At 40.1% G+C, this 16972-nt stretch overlaps 1 protein-coding gene across 4 annotated transcripts in view; it reads left to right on the top strand.

Annotated features, from left to right (window-relative positions):
• Rab3gap2 (RAB3 GTPase activating non-catalytic protein subunit 2) overlaps window positions 1-16972 on the top strand; it is an 87374-nt gene that overhangs the window by 5166 nt on the left and 65236 nt on the right. For all 4 annotated transcript variants that reach the window (XR_002385392.2, XR_001197194.3, XM_005082435.4 and 1 more), the window contains exon 2: window positions 10012-10076. Coding sequence is in view for 2 of the 4 variants with exons in the window: in XM_005082435.4 (XP_005082492.2) it covers window positions 10012-10076 (65 nt within the window). In the remaining 2 variants the exon portion in view is untranslated. The remainder of the gene's footprint in view (window positions 1-10011; window positions 10077-16972) is intronic.

The raw sequence follows: 16972 nt of genomic DNA, 5'->3' as shown, positions 1-16972 counted from the left end.
GATGGGCGAGGCATTGGTGGCACACACCTTTAATCCCAGCATTGGGGTAGCAGAGGCAGGCGGATCTGTGAGTAAGAGACCTGCCTGGTCTACAGAGCGAGTTCCAGGACAGCCTCCAAAGCTACACAGAGAAACCCTGTCTTGAAAAAAAAAAGAATAATGATGGAGGCATTACCATACTTGATTTAATTATTACAGGATGGTAGTACTAAAAGCAGCATTGTACTGACACAGAAACAGACACATAAATCAATAGAATGAGATAGGTATGAGTAACTTCTAGTTATCCGATGTTTGATAAAATACACACTGGAGAAAAGATCACATCTTCATCATATGATATTGGGGAAACTGGATGCCTACATGTAGAAGAATGAAACTCAATCCTTAATTACCACCCTAGACAAAATCAGCTCAAAATGTTATCAACAACCACAACATAAGACCCAAAACTCTGAAACTTTCAGGGGAAAAAGTAGAGTACGTTCTACAAGGTATATGCAGAGGTAAGGGCTTTGTAAATAGGATTTCATTTGCTCAGAAAATAAGGCTAATAATTGGTGGATTGAACCTTATGAAATTAAAATTTTCTATTCAACAAAAGTAACTGAAACTGTCAATAAAGAAGCAGCTTACAGAACAGGAAAAACATCTTTGCTAGCTGTACATCTCACAGAAGATTGATATCTAGACCATACAGAGAATTCAGAAAGCTAAATTCCATGAAAACACAGAATGGATCTGAGCAGAGTCCTCAAAAGAAGTAATATAAATGGCTAATAAACATTTAAAAAGTGTTCATTATCACTATCCCTCAGGGAAATTAAAATTCAAGCAATTTTGAGATATTCTCTCATTATAGTCAATATGGCCATTATCAAGACAACAAATGTTCATGAGGGTGTGGAGAAAGGGAGGCCCTATTCACGGGTGGTGACAGCAGGTATAATTGGTATGTTCACTGTGGAAATCAGTGGGAAGGGTTCTCAAAAAACTAACACTAGAGCTATCATATGACCCAACTCTGCCACTTCTGGTCATTTATTGAAAGGACCGTAAATCCTGGCATATGTGCACATCCGTTTTCATGACTGCTTTATTCACAATAGTTAGAAAATACAATCAGCCTCAATGCCCACAACCTGGAAAGTGGGTAACGGAAGTATGGTACATATGTATAATGGAATTCTCACTTAGAACTAAAGGAAAATGAAGTTGAGAATGGAAAATATACTGAGTGAAATAAGACAGGCCCAGAAAGACAAATACCTCCCTCTCATATGTGGATCCTAGCTTTGAAGTTTTAGCTTTCCGTAAGTTGGAGTGATACCTGTAGAGGGCAGGAAGCAAGAAAAAAAAATCCAGAGGTACAGGGCCGCTTTTAAGCAGATAATGAAACACATGTAAAAGCAAAAAGAGGATTCTGGGGGGGGGGGGGCAGTTTAAGCAGAATTAATGGTAAGTTATTCCAAATATAAAATATATTATTTGCCTTTGGTGCTAACCCACTTGGAACAAAGTAAACAGAGAGCACAGTGGTCCTTATGTATGACTGACTACCTCTTACATGATAGCCTTTTGGTAAAGGGCTCCCATAGCCAACCACCTGCCCGCCTGGGAACTATTTGAACTTATGCTCTGGGACCTGATCCCATTCCTGATCTGTGTGTTGGTGTTCACCATTCCTGTTCCCCTGGCTTTTCATAAAGCCACAGGAGATTAGAGTGATGATAGTTCACGTGTACCTTGTGGATTTAGATTATGGTTTTGTCCAAATACTTGGGTGTGCTTTAATCAAAACCAAAATATTTCATGATTAACGTAGGAACAGACACCTCACTGAGCAAATTTAAAGGATGTAGTCACTACCATTATTGAGGAACTGCTAAAACCTAGATGAGGATTAAGGATTAGCCCAATGAAAACTGATAAGTCAAGAGTAAGACGGTAGATTAATACTAATTTCATTTATATGATATAACTTAATGAAAATATAACTCAGTAAATGAAGCTAATATTTCTTCTGGGTCCCAGAATCTAAACCTTGCTTAAAAATTCACATTTTAACTATTATTTGATTTCTATTTTGCTAGTTTAGGAAGCATTATTTTCTATAGAAAAATGTTTTGGCTTACTGGGTTTTTAAGTTACAACCCATGTTTTAAGGGATTTCTGTGCAGGAGTATATAAAATGTTTCTAATAATAAAATATATAAAGTACTGCTCTGTAGCATCATAAATAATTCAGTCCATAGAAACAAAAGGAGAATGGGGCATATGAAGTTTCCTTATGCCTGTAGATCATCCCTTTGTTCATTTTTATAAAAGTAAGCCTAAAGATAGCATAGGGTTTTGGACAAATGGAGATGCTTATTTTTGTGAACTTTAGATGATTCTTATCTGAGCCAGGAAAATGTCCCATGCTGTATTTCAGCAATATGATAGTTTCAGTTCTGTCATTTTGATTTGTTTTCTGCATGCATGTTCTTTATGATATGGGGGGTGTCATTTGTTTCAGAATGGGAGGTGGCGTTAGAATTCTATGACGAATAAGGACCTTGGAGATATACTGATGGTTTGAAAGAAATTCAGCTGTTGAGCACAGGATGTCATCCTTATTTTAGGTTGCCGAATTGATGTTTATCTCCCATTTTGCATGTCCTTAGAAATGGAAAAAGGCTAAGATTCTGAGGCACGGAACATTAAAAGGCTTCTTTATTCTTTGTAATTGACTGTGTCCTGCCTGGTGGTGCTCGCTTTCTCTGAGCTGAAGGGCCCACTGAAGGCTTTTGAACCCTATGAGTAAATTGCAAATCATGGGTTGTAGAAATTTCTTCTTATAAAAGCAATACAAAAGATGGAAATGAATTTGGTTTTGTATTGAGATCTTAGACTATAAAAATTAAATTTCCCCTTTTCTAACATTTAGTTTTTCAGTTTCTCATTCAATTTTTGTTCTCAACACACTCATACGAATAACTGTCAAATTAATTGTCCACTTACAAAATTCAATTTCCTTTCTAGCTTCAGGCTCTCATTAAATGAAGAAAAGTATGCTGTCCATTTAGAGGTACAGACTATTCAAAAGTAAGTTAGAATAAGGTATTTGGGGAATTAAATGAAGCTGTAGGAAGCAGAAGGCCTTTGTTGGCAGAAGGATTCATTCATTGGAAATAATCCTAAATGAGACGTTTGTGTTGAGGGAGGAGTATGTTTTCCCTGTGGTTTGAAGGTTTCCTTTAGCAAGTCAGAGAACAGGATTTAGAGTGGGGTGATATGCTCAGGGGAAAGCGACCTTCCTAGGAGGGAATTGTTGTGTCTTACATCTGAAAGTCATTGGTTTTATTCTCTGAGGCAAAACGTTTAGCCAGATAAGGGTGAGAACACAAATTCATGGTACTGGAACCCGATGTGGTGGTGTTTGCCAGCCTTCTTGGTACTTTTCCTGATTCTAGATGGTTCAGAGTAATGAATAGTGATTGGTGCCAAAACAGTAGGTTCAAAGGTAAGGTTGGCAGTCTGTCTAAAGTAAGTCAGTCAGATTTGCAGTCAGGTTGGTATTCAGTGCAGATGTTGTCACTCTGATGTCTCTTAATTAGAACCTCTTGCACTCCTTTATTTCTCTCCATGCCATGTAAGTTGGTAGGAGAGCAGCTTCTCTTATTTAAAGAGAAGTTATGATTCAAGATGTGCTATGAAACAAATGAAGAGTAATTTTAACAACAAAAATACACAAAATATTTTAAGCTGGCAAACTTCTTGACTCAAATTCACCTCCTAATGAAAACGTCGATAACCTGTGAATTTTAAGAAAAATTTTCTTTAGAATATGAGAGAATGCATTTAAAGGAAATTCATGCCTCAGAACAGACGTGGGAGGCAGGGTGTGGAGGTCCATGCCTTTCATCACAACACTTGGGAGGCAGAAACAGGAAGTTGTGAGTTCAAGGCCATCGTTGGTTACAAAGTAAATTCAAGACCTGCCTTGACTGTATGAGACCACATCTTACAAACACACACACACACACACACAGACACACACACACACACACACACACACACACAGAAGTGGAGGGGAATAGACAGACAAACACAAGGTGAGGTTTGAGGAATAAACGCAGAGATTAAAGACCCAAGACAAAGTACATACATCTCATCTATTTTAGAATGTTATTTTGTCATTAGATTGTACAACCAGGCAGGTGGGAAAGCCCGCTGACATATGTACCTTTGGGATACTTCCTTAAAGAAATGTCCCGATATAATGACTTCTTTAGGTACAGCATCTGGGTATGACTGATTGTGGAAGTAACAAGATTTGAGAATCATTTTCATTGTAATGTTAAGATGTCTCCAGTAGGCAATGCTTGCTGTTACTAATCTGCCTTTATATATTTATCCACTGTTGATAAAAAAGAATGTTTGAGCAGTAGCAGGTGTTTTCTTCCTAGTGGTATGCTGTTTGGGGGCTCCGTGACTTTATGATTATTTTTTCCATAGCCCTCTCAAGAAGACTGCTAAGTTACAAGTGATTGAGCCAGCAAGCTGACTATGTGTTGGCACAGGTATTTGTCAGTAACAAGACAGGTCTTGTTTTAAAATGTTGAAGTAGGTGTTGTATGTGCAGGTAGACGTGAAATGTAAAGGTTCTTCAGTTCATAGCCAGCCATGTGCTCTCAACTTGATTGCTAAGGATGTTTCTGCTCCTAATGAAATCTGCTACTTGTGCTTGAATTCAAACAAAAATACCACATTTTCCTATTATTAATAAAAACTAAAGCTAGGAATCAGTATGATTAAGTTACTTCGCCTCACTAATTGAAATAGAAAGTATTAATGTTCCATGGAAATTTTGTTTAAAAAGATTATTTTGATCCTCGATATAAAATCTGCAAGCAGACTTCATGAAGGATTAATGTGAGCCCCAAAGAAGTCACGTCTGGCAGGATAACTATAGGAAGGTGTGTGGTTAACATGATAGGGGAGGTGGCGTGGGGACAAGAGTGTTGTGCTTGCAGGTTGGTTACTGTAAAGTGCTTAGTCACGGTCCTCAGCTCTTCACACAAGTATCACAGCTCTGTGAGGCAGATGCAGTTATTAGCTCCATCCTGCTGAAGAGGAAGGTGAGGCAGCAAGGGATTAATTAAACTGCCTAAGCTCCTATAACTCTCCACTGCAGGCAGCCTGGTAATACATCATTCCTTACTCCAGACTTGCCTTGCCTTACACCATAGTCATTGGTCATATGTCCTAGTGAGCATTTGGAATGTGGCTCCTACAGACAAAATGTCCTCTAAGTGCAGAGAACACTGGGTTCTAAGACTTAATATGAGAAAAGGATACAAAATACCTCATGAGATTTCACTTGTATATTGGAGTGATAATATCTGGCTATATTAAAATATAGTGTTAAATTTAGTCCTTTTTACTTCTAAATGCAATTACTAATTAATGTAAAATTATGTGGCTACTGTTGGAGACAGTGTGACTGATGGCAGGCCAAGGAAAAGTGATGTTGAGGCCCTTGATAGTGTTCCTAAGACATGATCCTTGGGCCATCTGCCTCAGATGTGTGGAATTGGGGGATGAGTCAAGGGCTGGAGTCCTGGACCTATGCAGACCTCTCAAACGAACCAGTCATCCTAACTCATTGTCTTAGTATCTTTCTCATTATTTTTTTTTGGTGTTTTTTGTTTGTTTGTTTTGTTTACAGAGGGAACCTGGAAGGAGATCTCTAATTCTGGGTTTTGAAGGCAATAAATGTGGTTGCTGTTTGTTCTGTTTTGCTGGGCTGTGCTTCAACAAAATGGGAGACACAGACATTGGTGGTAGTGTTACTTAGAGAATTACTTTTGCATTTGAGTGGCTGCTGCTTATTTAATAGGCAAGAAACAATTTAAACACCCTATAATACTCTAGTGTTTGGTGTAAATGAGTACCACACAGCTCTTGATGCAAACTGAGTAGCTACTGGTGGCTGTGTGGTGTGGTGAGTAGTAGTGTTTGGATCATCACATTGCAACTGGATCTCCCCAAAGTTGCCCACTCGGGCCTTACTCTACCAAACACTTGCATGTTAAGTCATTCCAGGAACCAGCTTAGGACTTTTACATTATTTCAGTCTTTAGAAGATGTGGTTCTAGTTACTCTCCTAAGAGACAGCAGCTATGATAGAATATTTCTATCTTTTCTTTATAGTAATACATTAAGCAAATTACTCTTATTTCCTCGTGATTTATAACTTTATAAGACCTCAGGTTTTACAGAAATGTAAATGTTCGATGTTAATATACAATCATGTGGTTCATAATTTAACATTAAACACATAACTTACCTATAACCTTGATCAATGATCAATCTGTAAAGAAACCCTGCTAGTGGTATAAACGTGGTCTTGGGGTTGCTTAGGTCCTCATACTTGCTCAGTGAACACCACACACCCAACCCTTTGCTCAACCATCTTCAGTCTGTCTGTAGTCTAATGACTTTGAGAAAATACTCCCATGATAGCAGGAGCTTCCCACTTAATTTTTCTGTTTCCCTTCAGTTGAAAACAGTTTTCTAGCCAGACGTTGAAAACTGGGTAAATCTTCATCGGAACAAATAATATATTTGTCAGTCTTTATCTTTGGGCACGCTTTGAATTGAAGCATGAAGAGAGACTGGGTCTCTGTAGGAGCAGGAAATCCAAATAACTTCTGGCCTCTGCTTGATTGTATGAGTCATTTGTGAATTGAGTCAGGTTCTTTTTATACTCATATAAGGGAAAAATAAAATCCTTTTTATAGTGTTGTACATTCAACAGAGACTATGTGCTTAAACTGAGTCCTTTGCAAACTTTCTTTTCTATTTGATGTCTAGCATGGAAAAGATGCTACTTATTGAATGAATGAATGAATGAATGAATGAATGACTTCCTGAAAGGCTTTTATTCTGCAAAGTTGTTTTGATATTCTGATAATTTGATATTTACATTATTTTATAGCAATTTTAGATATGAACCATGGACTTAAATTTCTTGCTTAGGAGACAATTCTAAAACCATTTTGTATTTTTGGTTTTTTGAGACAGGATTTCTCTGTAACCCTGGCTGTCCTGGAACTCAATCTAGAGACCAGGCTGGCCTTGAACTCAGAGATCTGCCTGCCTTTGTCTCCCAGGTGCTGGCTTCTAAAAGGATTAATAGGTTGTCTACGTTGTCTCAGTCAACACACAGTGAGATAGTTTGTTTTGGTGATGTAGTAAAATGAATGAAGAGAGTGTTTAATGAATTATATTGACAGAAAGCCCAAAATTTAGTTGTCCAAAGGAGTTTTAAGATATTGTCTCGTTATGTAGCCCTGCCTGGCCTAGAACTCAGTATGTAGATCAAGCTGGTTTTGAACTTAGAGATCTACTTGCCTTGCCTTCAGAGTGCTGATATTTAAAGGTTTGTATCACCACTCCTGGCAAATCAAGTTTTTAAAACCTCTCTCTAAAGTCCAATATCAAGGGAATATTTCTGTTTAAGAAACAATGTAAAAGAAACAAGAAACAAACTAATTAATTAATTAGTTAGGGCTGGGGCTCTAGCTCAGGTGGGGAGTGGTCAGCCTTCATGAAGCCCTGGTTTGATCCATAGGCTACATAACCCTGCGGTGGTGCACACCTGTAATCCTCTCAATCTGGTGGAGGCGGGAGAATCAGAAGAGTCATCCGTAGCTGTGTAGCAAATCCAAGCTAGCCTGGGATGCATGAGACCCTGTCTCAGAGAGGGACAGACAGAAAGACTCTTACCATTTGGCTTGTCCACAGGCTCCAGTGTTTCTCTTGTCTTTGTTCATGAGCCACATGAAAGGAAGTGTGCCTGAATCTCAGGGCATGAGCTGGGCAACGATGGCAGAATTGAAGTTAAGTACTAGGTTGCCACTCACTTCTGTGACCTAGGCCAAACTGTTCAACCTTTGATGAATCTGTTTTCTCCTGGTAAGGTTAAGTTGTAAAGGAACCTTGTGATGGCTCAGTGAATTGCTGCTGTGTGCGCAGCATTCGGCATGTGTCGTCATAACCAGTGTTCTGTGCGTTGAGGTTTTTGCTTTATGTTTATGTTTTTCCAGTTAATTTGAAAAGTTTCTAGCTACTTTGTAAAGACACTATTTTGGACATGTGTGGTGTCGTGTATCTGTAATCCCAGTACTTGGGAGGCAGAGGCAGGAGGACCATCTGTAAGAGCACTTGCACTCTTCAGAGGATCCAAATATGTTCGGTGGCATAAAAACACCTGTAACTTGAGTTCCAAGGGATCTGATGCCTTCTTCTGGTCCCCATGGTCACTCCCACACATGTACATATTCATTCTCACAGATACTCATATTCACATGAATATATACTCCTATGGATTTGTATACCTGTGAAATATTTCACTCTCATGTCCAAGGTACTGTAGCAATTGCAGCACTCATTATGTGCTATAGTTAAGTGTTCATCTGCATCCTGCATAAGATCATAGATTCTTTCTTTTTCTTCAAATGCTACATAAAGTCCGTTTTATTTTTCTAAAGTGTTTTTGTCTTCATGAAGCCATCTCATTCCATGGGCTTTGGTGAGGTTGTGATGCAGCACCAGCAGGTCTGAATCGTGGTGGGGGTGTTCGGTCTGATCATAGATTCTTTAAGAGCAAGGAATGTGTTGTACTTTTCTTCTCTACAAGGTTTGTTACATGGTATTTAACAGAGCAATTGTTAATTGACTTAACTGACTTGTATCTGGAAATCTGCAGATCATGTGATTTTAATCAAAGTGTGGTGCTATCTTAGGACTTAATATATGCTTAGCAGAGTATTTGGAATTTTAGGAAGTAATTACTTGGCATTTAAATGCTGAAGATTAGACTGTTGTTTCTACAAGCTAATTGAGCAGTTATTCCAAGAACCAGACTGTAACCCCCTTTAAATCATCTGTGTCCTTTTTTTCAGCAACCTTTAAAGATGAGTGTGTAAGTGAATGTTCTCATTGCTTCTCTCTCATTAGTCATCAAGATCCTGCTCATCTTTCGTGCTGACTTCCGCTCAGGGCTTGAAAGCTGGTTACTTAAATCCATTTTATTTCTAATTCATAGTTGTTATACTTGATGGCTAAATCATGATGGCTAAATCATGATGGCTGGCAGTGAGGACTTACATATCAGATACAAAGCCCCTCAGTATGTTGTCTAGTTCAGTCCTTACACAGCCCCACAGTTCAAAGTACTATTGGAGGAAACTAAAGCTTACAGAGGAGGTAATTTGCTTCCTCAGAGGTAGGAAGTGCTGCATCCGGGATTTGAACAAGCATTAGGTATTTCATAACGCATTTCATAAGTTGAAAATTGATACAATTCAAGTGAAACATAGGCAGTCTGAGTCTCAGGCCTGAGTCTTATTGGAACTTCATTGGTGTTCTAACTTAATTTGGGGTGATAGAGTATCTAATTCTTGTCTCTGGTTGCTTGGAGATGATAATTTTATTGCTTTAAGTAAATTCTAAGCAAATTATATAAAATCAACATGAGCCATGCAAGGGATGTGCTTTCTAAACTTACCTGTGGTTTTTAATTCCTTGTTACATATTTCAATGAATATATTTTAATCTAAGAAGATGTCTCAAATGTAAGAAACGCGAATAACAAAAAAGGGAGGAGGGCAGCTTGTCTTGTTTCAGAATTCAGGTTGTTTCCATGGATACCTTGTCCTACCAAGAAGCAATTTACTTTGAAAACATCTGTGTGAAATTTTAGGTGTGTTTGTTGCTGTATATTTACAGCAATGCTCAGGAGACAGAGGCAGGGGGTATCTCTGTGAGTTCAAGGCCAGCCTAGTCTACATAACAAGTTCCAGGATAGCCAGAGCTATGTTGTGAGACCCTAACTCAGAAACAACAAAAAAACCACCAAACAAAAACCAACTTGTTTCTGTTATGTTTAGAAAAAAATGTTTAAAATATGTTAAACCTTTTAATTTTATGTGTCCTCTCCGTCCCTTCCTTTCTCTCTAGGTAAATCATCAAATTGGGAAGATGATAGTTGGGGAGCATGGGAAGAAACAGAAACCCAAGAACCCGTAAGTCTTCACAAACGCATGGCTTTGCTTTCAGTTTTGTGTGTGGCAGGGTATGTGTGGAGGTCAGGGGACAGCTTTGTAAGCTACTTCTCCCTTCACCTTTATGGGGTCCAGGAACTGAACTCAGATTATCAGGCTTATTATATAAGTGCCTTTACCCACTGTGATGGTGTTCTCCATGGTTTTTGATAGTGACATTTTCCTTTTGTAATGATAGTGGGATATTTCAGTATTATTAGGGTGACATTAAAAAAAATCTTTGGCACAAGTGTTTTTATGTCTAGTTAGTAGTATTCTAGATGCTTTCACCTGTTCACTCAAGGAATATTTGTTGTGCCTGTCATATTCTAGGTGCTGAGACTGTGTCATTGACCAAAGTAGACCAAGTTCCTATACATCTTAATATATTTCATCTGTGAAATCTATCTTAAGTCAGTGTAAATAGCAGGAGCCTCCATTGCTTCACACAGAAGGAAATTCAGAGTTAGGGTAACCTCTGTATCGTTTGATCACCTCATCGAGCATTGCATGGCATCAGGCCCTGTCTGACTGTTTCTGTCACAGGCAGTATGGTGGCATTATTTGTGACCAGAGGGAGGAAAAGACATGGATCTTCACTTGCTGTTCTGGGGACACAGCTTTTCTTAAAAGCCACATTATCTCTTTGCTGTTTCTGTAATCACTGACTTTTATGTGTGTAGAGAGACTTCTCTTCCATTCTGTGATTTGGGTAATTTCTCACTTTATACCATGATTTTGGTATTTTTATTTCTCTCTCCTTTTGCCTTGGTTATTCTATTTAATTTTTTTTCAGCTTTTGTTCTAACAGTTTCAAAACTTGAGTTTTAGTAACTTCAGTCTTTTTGTCTATTTTATTGTCTCTAATATCTTTAATTCCCTTTGAGTTTGTTTTCTAGCGTCTTAAAATGTCATTATAGATTATTTTAAATTTCTTTTCTCTTGTAATACAAATCTACATACTTACCTGTGCATTCGGATTTTGATGTGTGTTTTCAATCTCATTTAGTTCAGACTGTTTTCTAATTTCTTTTGGCTTCCTTTTTGATCTGCTAGAAGTGTGTTACTTAAAGAGAATAGGGACTCTTCCTAAGGCCCCCTGTGGCCCTGAAATGTCAAGGACAGCTGTGAACCTTACTATTTAGTTTGATTTGTAAGTTAGATGCAATAAGATATTAACAATATTAACCAATAATGAAGTGGAAACATTTTAACAATATACTATAATAAAATTACATGCATCATTCATTACTTTTGTATTTGGGGACCAGTATTAATTAGAATAAGAGTTTCATGAACTCTTATTCTTTCATGATGTCAGACTGTTGTTTTAGTAACCAAAATGACTATTAAGAGACTAATGGGTGATTAACAATGTGCCGGACAGAGGCAAAGTTCACAGCTTCAGGACTCCAGGGCATGTGGAGTGGGACAGCGTGTGGTTTCATTACATAAGTCAGAACAGCACACAATCTAAAATCTGCGATGGCACTCCTGGAGTTTTCCACTTACCTTTCGGACCATGACTGGTCTTGGATAACCCAGGTCACAGAAGTATAAATGCCGGTAAGGAAGCTTAACTGATGGGAGTTTCCCATATTTGTTTCTGTAGGCGATTTCCGATTTCACCTGATGTTGTCAGAGAACTTCTGTTATGTGCTTCCAAACATTTTAAATCTGTGGAGCCTACTTTATGACCTCATACATACATGGTCTGTTCTCTAAGACATTCATCTCTGTTGACAGAGAAGGGTTCCCCACATTTGGTTAGGCTAGTCTGTTCCTTTCTTCTGTGTTCTTCCTGAGCTCTGTTAGTGAGAGAAGAAAATGGAAAGCTTGCCTCTTCCCCTTGAGCTTTGTCAGTGTTGCTTCATGTACTGAACAGTTCTGCTGTAGAGCCTGTCTCCATTTGTGCTTGTCTGATTCCTCGGTGGCTCCTGTTCTGAAGTACGGCAGTGTCCCTGGTGATGTGTACTACATCACCCTGTCTGCTGCTTACACAGGCATTGCTCTGCCATGGCCTGTCTCTTTCCCTTCCTTTCCATTTTAACTGACTTTTGGTTTTGAAGCTAAATTTTGTTTCTAATAGATAGTTAGATATTGCCTTTTTAGCCAGCCTGATACTTTTGGCAGTCATTAAATAATTTCTTCACATTGTATGTGACTATTGGTGTGGTTAAATTCTCACCTGCCATCTGACTATTTGTTTTGTGTATACCTAGTCACTTTCTAGTTCCTTTATTAGTTAGTGTTCCCTAAGGGAACAATCAAAAGAATGACTATTATTAGAAAGGGATGTATTAGGCTGGTCTGAATACTCTGACACTCACTGTCTTTATCCTGGAGGCCAATAGCTTGTGGCTGCTTAGCTAATGCAGCTGGCTGCCTCAGTGGCACTAGTGTGGTGCTGAAGGCCTGGAGGGTTCCTGGAGAGTGCCTGTCTCCAGTCCATGTTGGAAGTCTGAAGAAGCAGGATTCTGGTCTCAGTGAAGGCTTTCAGGAGTGGGGTAGAAGAGCTTTCCAGCAGGAGCAGAGGCAAGGAGCAGAAGCAACACATCTTTTAAGGCCCCTTTATGTGGGTTCCATTGGAAGGTGCAGCACACATTTTAAGACAGGCCTTCCCACTTAAGATGACCAAATGGAAACAAACTTTCCACTCAATGCTCAGGGCCAGCCATGAGGTTCTTCCCAGTTCAGTCAGTGATAACCAGGATTGGCCGTCACAGTGTCTTCTAACTCTTTACTCCATCCTTTTGTGTTAAACAGGTTTGTAGTGTACCATTTTAATCACTCAGATTTGGATCTGTATTGTTATGTTAAATGTGTATTATATTGCTATGACTCACATACCATGTAATTCACCCTTACAGTATATAATCAGTTTTCTTAGTATTCTCAAAGTTCTGTGACTGTCATCATGATCTAAGTCCATAGTATTTTACTTACCTAGAAGAACCCCCATACATATCACCTATCCTCCAGTAACAACTGATCTACATTCTGTGTGTGGATTTACCTGTTCTGAGCATTTTACATGCAGTTAAAACAGGAGTGCCTGGCTTCTGTGTACATATAATTCAGACCACTCACATGGTTTTTGCCTACGTTGTTTGTTTGTGGTCTGGAAGTCTTTCTCCTTTTCATTATTTCACACTCACAGCTATGCCAGGGCTGCCAGGAATGTCACTTGGTGGAGGTAAGACGGTTATCCCACTTCTTTAGTGATTATGAACAACTCTACTGGTTTATACCCAGAGCACAGCAAGTAGAAGAGGAGGGCTTGGCAGGTGCACGAACTACAGCTGTGCAAGGCCTGGTCAAGGTAGCAGACATAATCACCACAGGAAGGGGAGTGGACAGGAAGCTTTAGTGCTCCTGCCAGGAACAGACCTCAAACTTCCCCAAGAACAAAACTGGTTTTGTCCACATTAAAGATGGCGCCAACAGTGGGAGTAGAATGTCTTGCTTTTCACTTACTGTTAAGTTGTGTCAGGGCACTGCAACTGTGACCACTGAAGGTATTCTCAATCTCAGTCAGCTGCCGTTGGGCGGAGGCTGTGGTGAGTAGTGGAAGAAAGAGAGCTTTTGCTTTCGCTGGTCCATCGTTGGAGAGCTGGTCCTTGTTGCAGCAGTGGTATGAGGAGAATTGACAGAGAGAGGTTTCAAAGAGTAACTGAAGCAGCAACCAACAAAACTAAGTGCTGCTGACCGGAGTCTGACCTGAGGTCATCCCGTGTCTCTTGAGCCCAGCAGGAAACAGGATGCACTCCAGGGTGCTTTTTATTTCTATATGCCTTTCATCACTTTGAAAGTTGTTTCTCATTTTGATGACTCGGAAGAGTAGAAGGCTTTTGTATTTGGGAGGCTTAATACTGGGAGTCTGGAAAAAAAAAGGAGAATCCTATTTTGCTCTTGTGGTTCTGAGCTGTCAGCTGTAACAAGGTCTGGACCCAGCAGAGTGGAAGTCACCCTGTGAGGGAGTGACAGCAGCAAGAAAGACAAAGCACTAAGTTAAATGCCTTGGAAGATGGTGACAGGAGCAGCATGGCCAGAATGAAGACTGTGACATGTGGAAAGGAGGGAAAGCTGCAATGAGAGAGTGTGGAGTACTACCAAGAAGACGTTGGTGTCCATGGTCTGCTTCCTCTACTCCATGATGACCCCAGCTGTCCCGTCAGCCCCTAAAGCTGTGAATAGAGTACCAAAGGGGTTGGTAACTCTGAAAGTACATTGTATCCCAGGAACCTTTGGTCACAGTGACGTCTCTCTTTCCAAGAAGGCATTAAGGCCACTTTGTAGAATGATTCAAATAGGAATGGTGGCAAGAGGATGTTCACTACAGAGGGATTTGGCTTCCTCCTGGGAGAATCTCGTCTTAGTCATGCTGAGAAACCAGTTCATGGCTGGGGAGGTCAGGGTGTGTGGTCACTGTCCACTTGCAAGAGTCTGTTGGTCATTGTGAACTAAAACATCCAGGGACCAAGCAACTGTAGCCTGAATCCTCACACACTTGACCTACCTATACCATTGTGGAGTGCAAAGTCATCCGCAGCTCCAAGTGCATCGAGAGGGCTTGAGGGACATGTCCCCAGAGCTCCACTTTGGCCACTGGCGTATAAAGAAGGCATAGACTAGGCTCTCCTAGGTTCTGTCCACTTGGTTTGTTGTCAGGAGGCTCCCTCCTGACCATGCTGTGAATTGCTTAGAAATACTTGGAAGGTGACCACGAAGGGTCACTAATGAGATCCAAGTGTAACCTACTCATTCTCACTGGGGAGTGTTTTGTTTTGTTTTGTTTTTTGTCCCCTCTGAACAAGGACAGAGGTATGTCCAATGTCCCACTAGACAGTTTCTACTGCAGAGGACAGCCACCCAGAGCAAAGCATGATCCCACTCACAGTCAGGAGTGCCAAGGTTCAGAAACCTGACTTAGTGCAGAACTTTTACTGTGATTCTCCAGTCTCTTCCCCCTCTCTCCCCCCCCCTTCCTCCCTCCCTCCCTCCCTTCCTCCCTCTCTTCCTCCCTCTCTCCCTCCCTCCCTTCCTCCCTCCCTTTCTCTCTCCCTCCCTTCCTCTCTTCCTCTCCCCTCCCCCCTTCCCCCTCAGTGTATGTGTGCGTACACATGAGTGTGCATGGAAGCCTGGGGTTGGCATCAGGTGCCTTTCTCAGATGCTGTCTGCTCTGTTCATTGCGGCAGGGTCTAGTTATACCCAGAGCTCCCTGTTATGAAACATTTGGTAGCCTGGCTAGTCAGCTTACTTCGAGTCTCCTCTGTCTTCAGAGTGCTGCCCTTAAAGGCAGGCTTCCATACCCACCTAGCTTTGATTCGAGGATCCAGACTTGAAGTACACAGCAAGCGTCATCTGCTGAGCCACCTCCCCAGCTGCTTTTGGCCAGTTGTGTGCTGTTGTCTATTTTGTTTTCATTCTAAAAACTAAAGACTGAGAGACAAAAAACTTTGTAAGTATTATTCTAAATTGTTGGACCTCTAGTATATTAGCAAACTTTAATCTTAGGATAGTGTGAAATGCTCATTGTTGTTTTAATCTTTTATTTCCCTTGTGGATGTTATTGGTCATCTTCTTATGTTTTCCATATATAAATCTTTTCGGCGAGTACTTATTACTATCTATTGTTTCTAAAATCTAATAGCAACTTAAAGCCCTTAGCATTTGATTTAGCATCAGATCTATTCTAAGTTAAACTGGATACTAATTGTTACTATTTATTGGTCATGTTCGTCTAAGAACTAAATGACGAGTCTCTGGGTAGATATTATTTGGTACCTGATGGAATAAAGAGATTTACTGTCTAGTGTTAAATATTTATTCAGGAAATAGAGACAGTTGGTTGTTAGTTTTGGAGTTCCATTGTAATTAATTGTGAAGTGAAGCTTTTTAATAAAAAAAAAGTTGTTTGTGCATGCTTATTACAGAAAGCTCAGGTATTACATAAAAATGTAAGCATTTCATTCTTTAACACTAATAGTAACTATCATTACCAATGCCAGGGATTTTTCCATGTTGGCTTTTCCATTTAGATCAGAAGTTGAATGGACAAGTGAGTGGACACTTGCAAAATCTCATAAAATAGTGTTGCACTCTGCAGTTTAGACATAAATAACAGTAGAATTCGGGTGCACTTGCCTGTTGTACCCAAGGCCCTGGGCTCAATTCTCTGCACCAAAACCAGGAAAGTAAAACAAATGATCCTTTGTCGACTGAAATAAACTGTAAAGTTACTGACTTCCTCTAATTTTGAGAATTGAGATTCAGAGTGTAAATTTCTGTCACTCACTTTACTTGTAAATTGGAGGGAGTTCATCTTTGCCCGTTTTGATCTTGAATAGACTGTAAGGGCTTTAATCCCAGTGGTTCAGACTCTGATCTTTCTCCGCCGTGTGAGGAAACCATAGGGTTTGGCGGAGGAGCTGTGTAGCTTTGCCATCTCTGTTCTGTTTAGTCTTTTGAACTGTTCTGTAGAGTTTTGTTTGGGAGCAAGAAGTCCCATTATACCTTACCCCAAGAAAGGAAGGAAAAGGAAGTTTGAAAAGCACTGGACATAACAGATTAGAAACAGACTGCCAGGAAACTCAGCATGGAGACCTTGCTTTTGTGTTGGCTCTCTTGCTTTCAGAGACTGGTGGCCACCCACTAGAACTACAGTGAGTATGGAGACAGACCCTGAGAACATTGGGTTTCACTGACACCCATGATACATAAACGACGTCAAAAGTTAACCCCATGAAAGAACATCCAACTGAGAAACTGCCCTGGCTGCTGCTTATGGCTGTGGAGACACCAATAGACATCAGATGATGATTCATCAGCATGGTAGCAGCTGTCTGCAAGCCAAGGCTGGTGATGGTGCCATAGGA

The sequence above is a fragment of the Mesocricetus auratus genome, unplaced genomic scaffold (assembly GCF_017639785.1).
Source record: "Mesocricetus auratus isolate SY011 unplaced genomic scaffold, BCM_Maur_2.0 Super-Scaffold_100676, whole genome shotgun sequence".
Taxonomy (NCBI): domain Eukaryota; kingdom Metazoa; phylum Chordata; class Mammalia; order Rodentia; family Cricetidae; genus Mesocricetus; species Mesocricetus auratus.
This window is presented reverse-complemented; position numbering and strand designations above follow the sequence as displayed.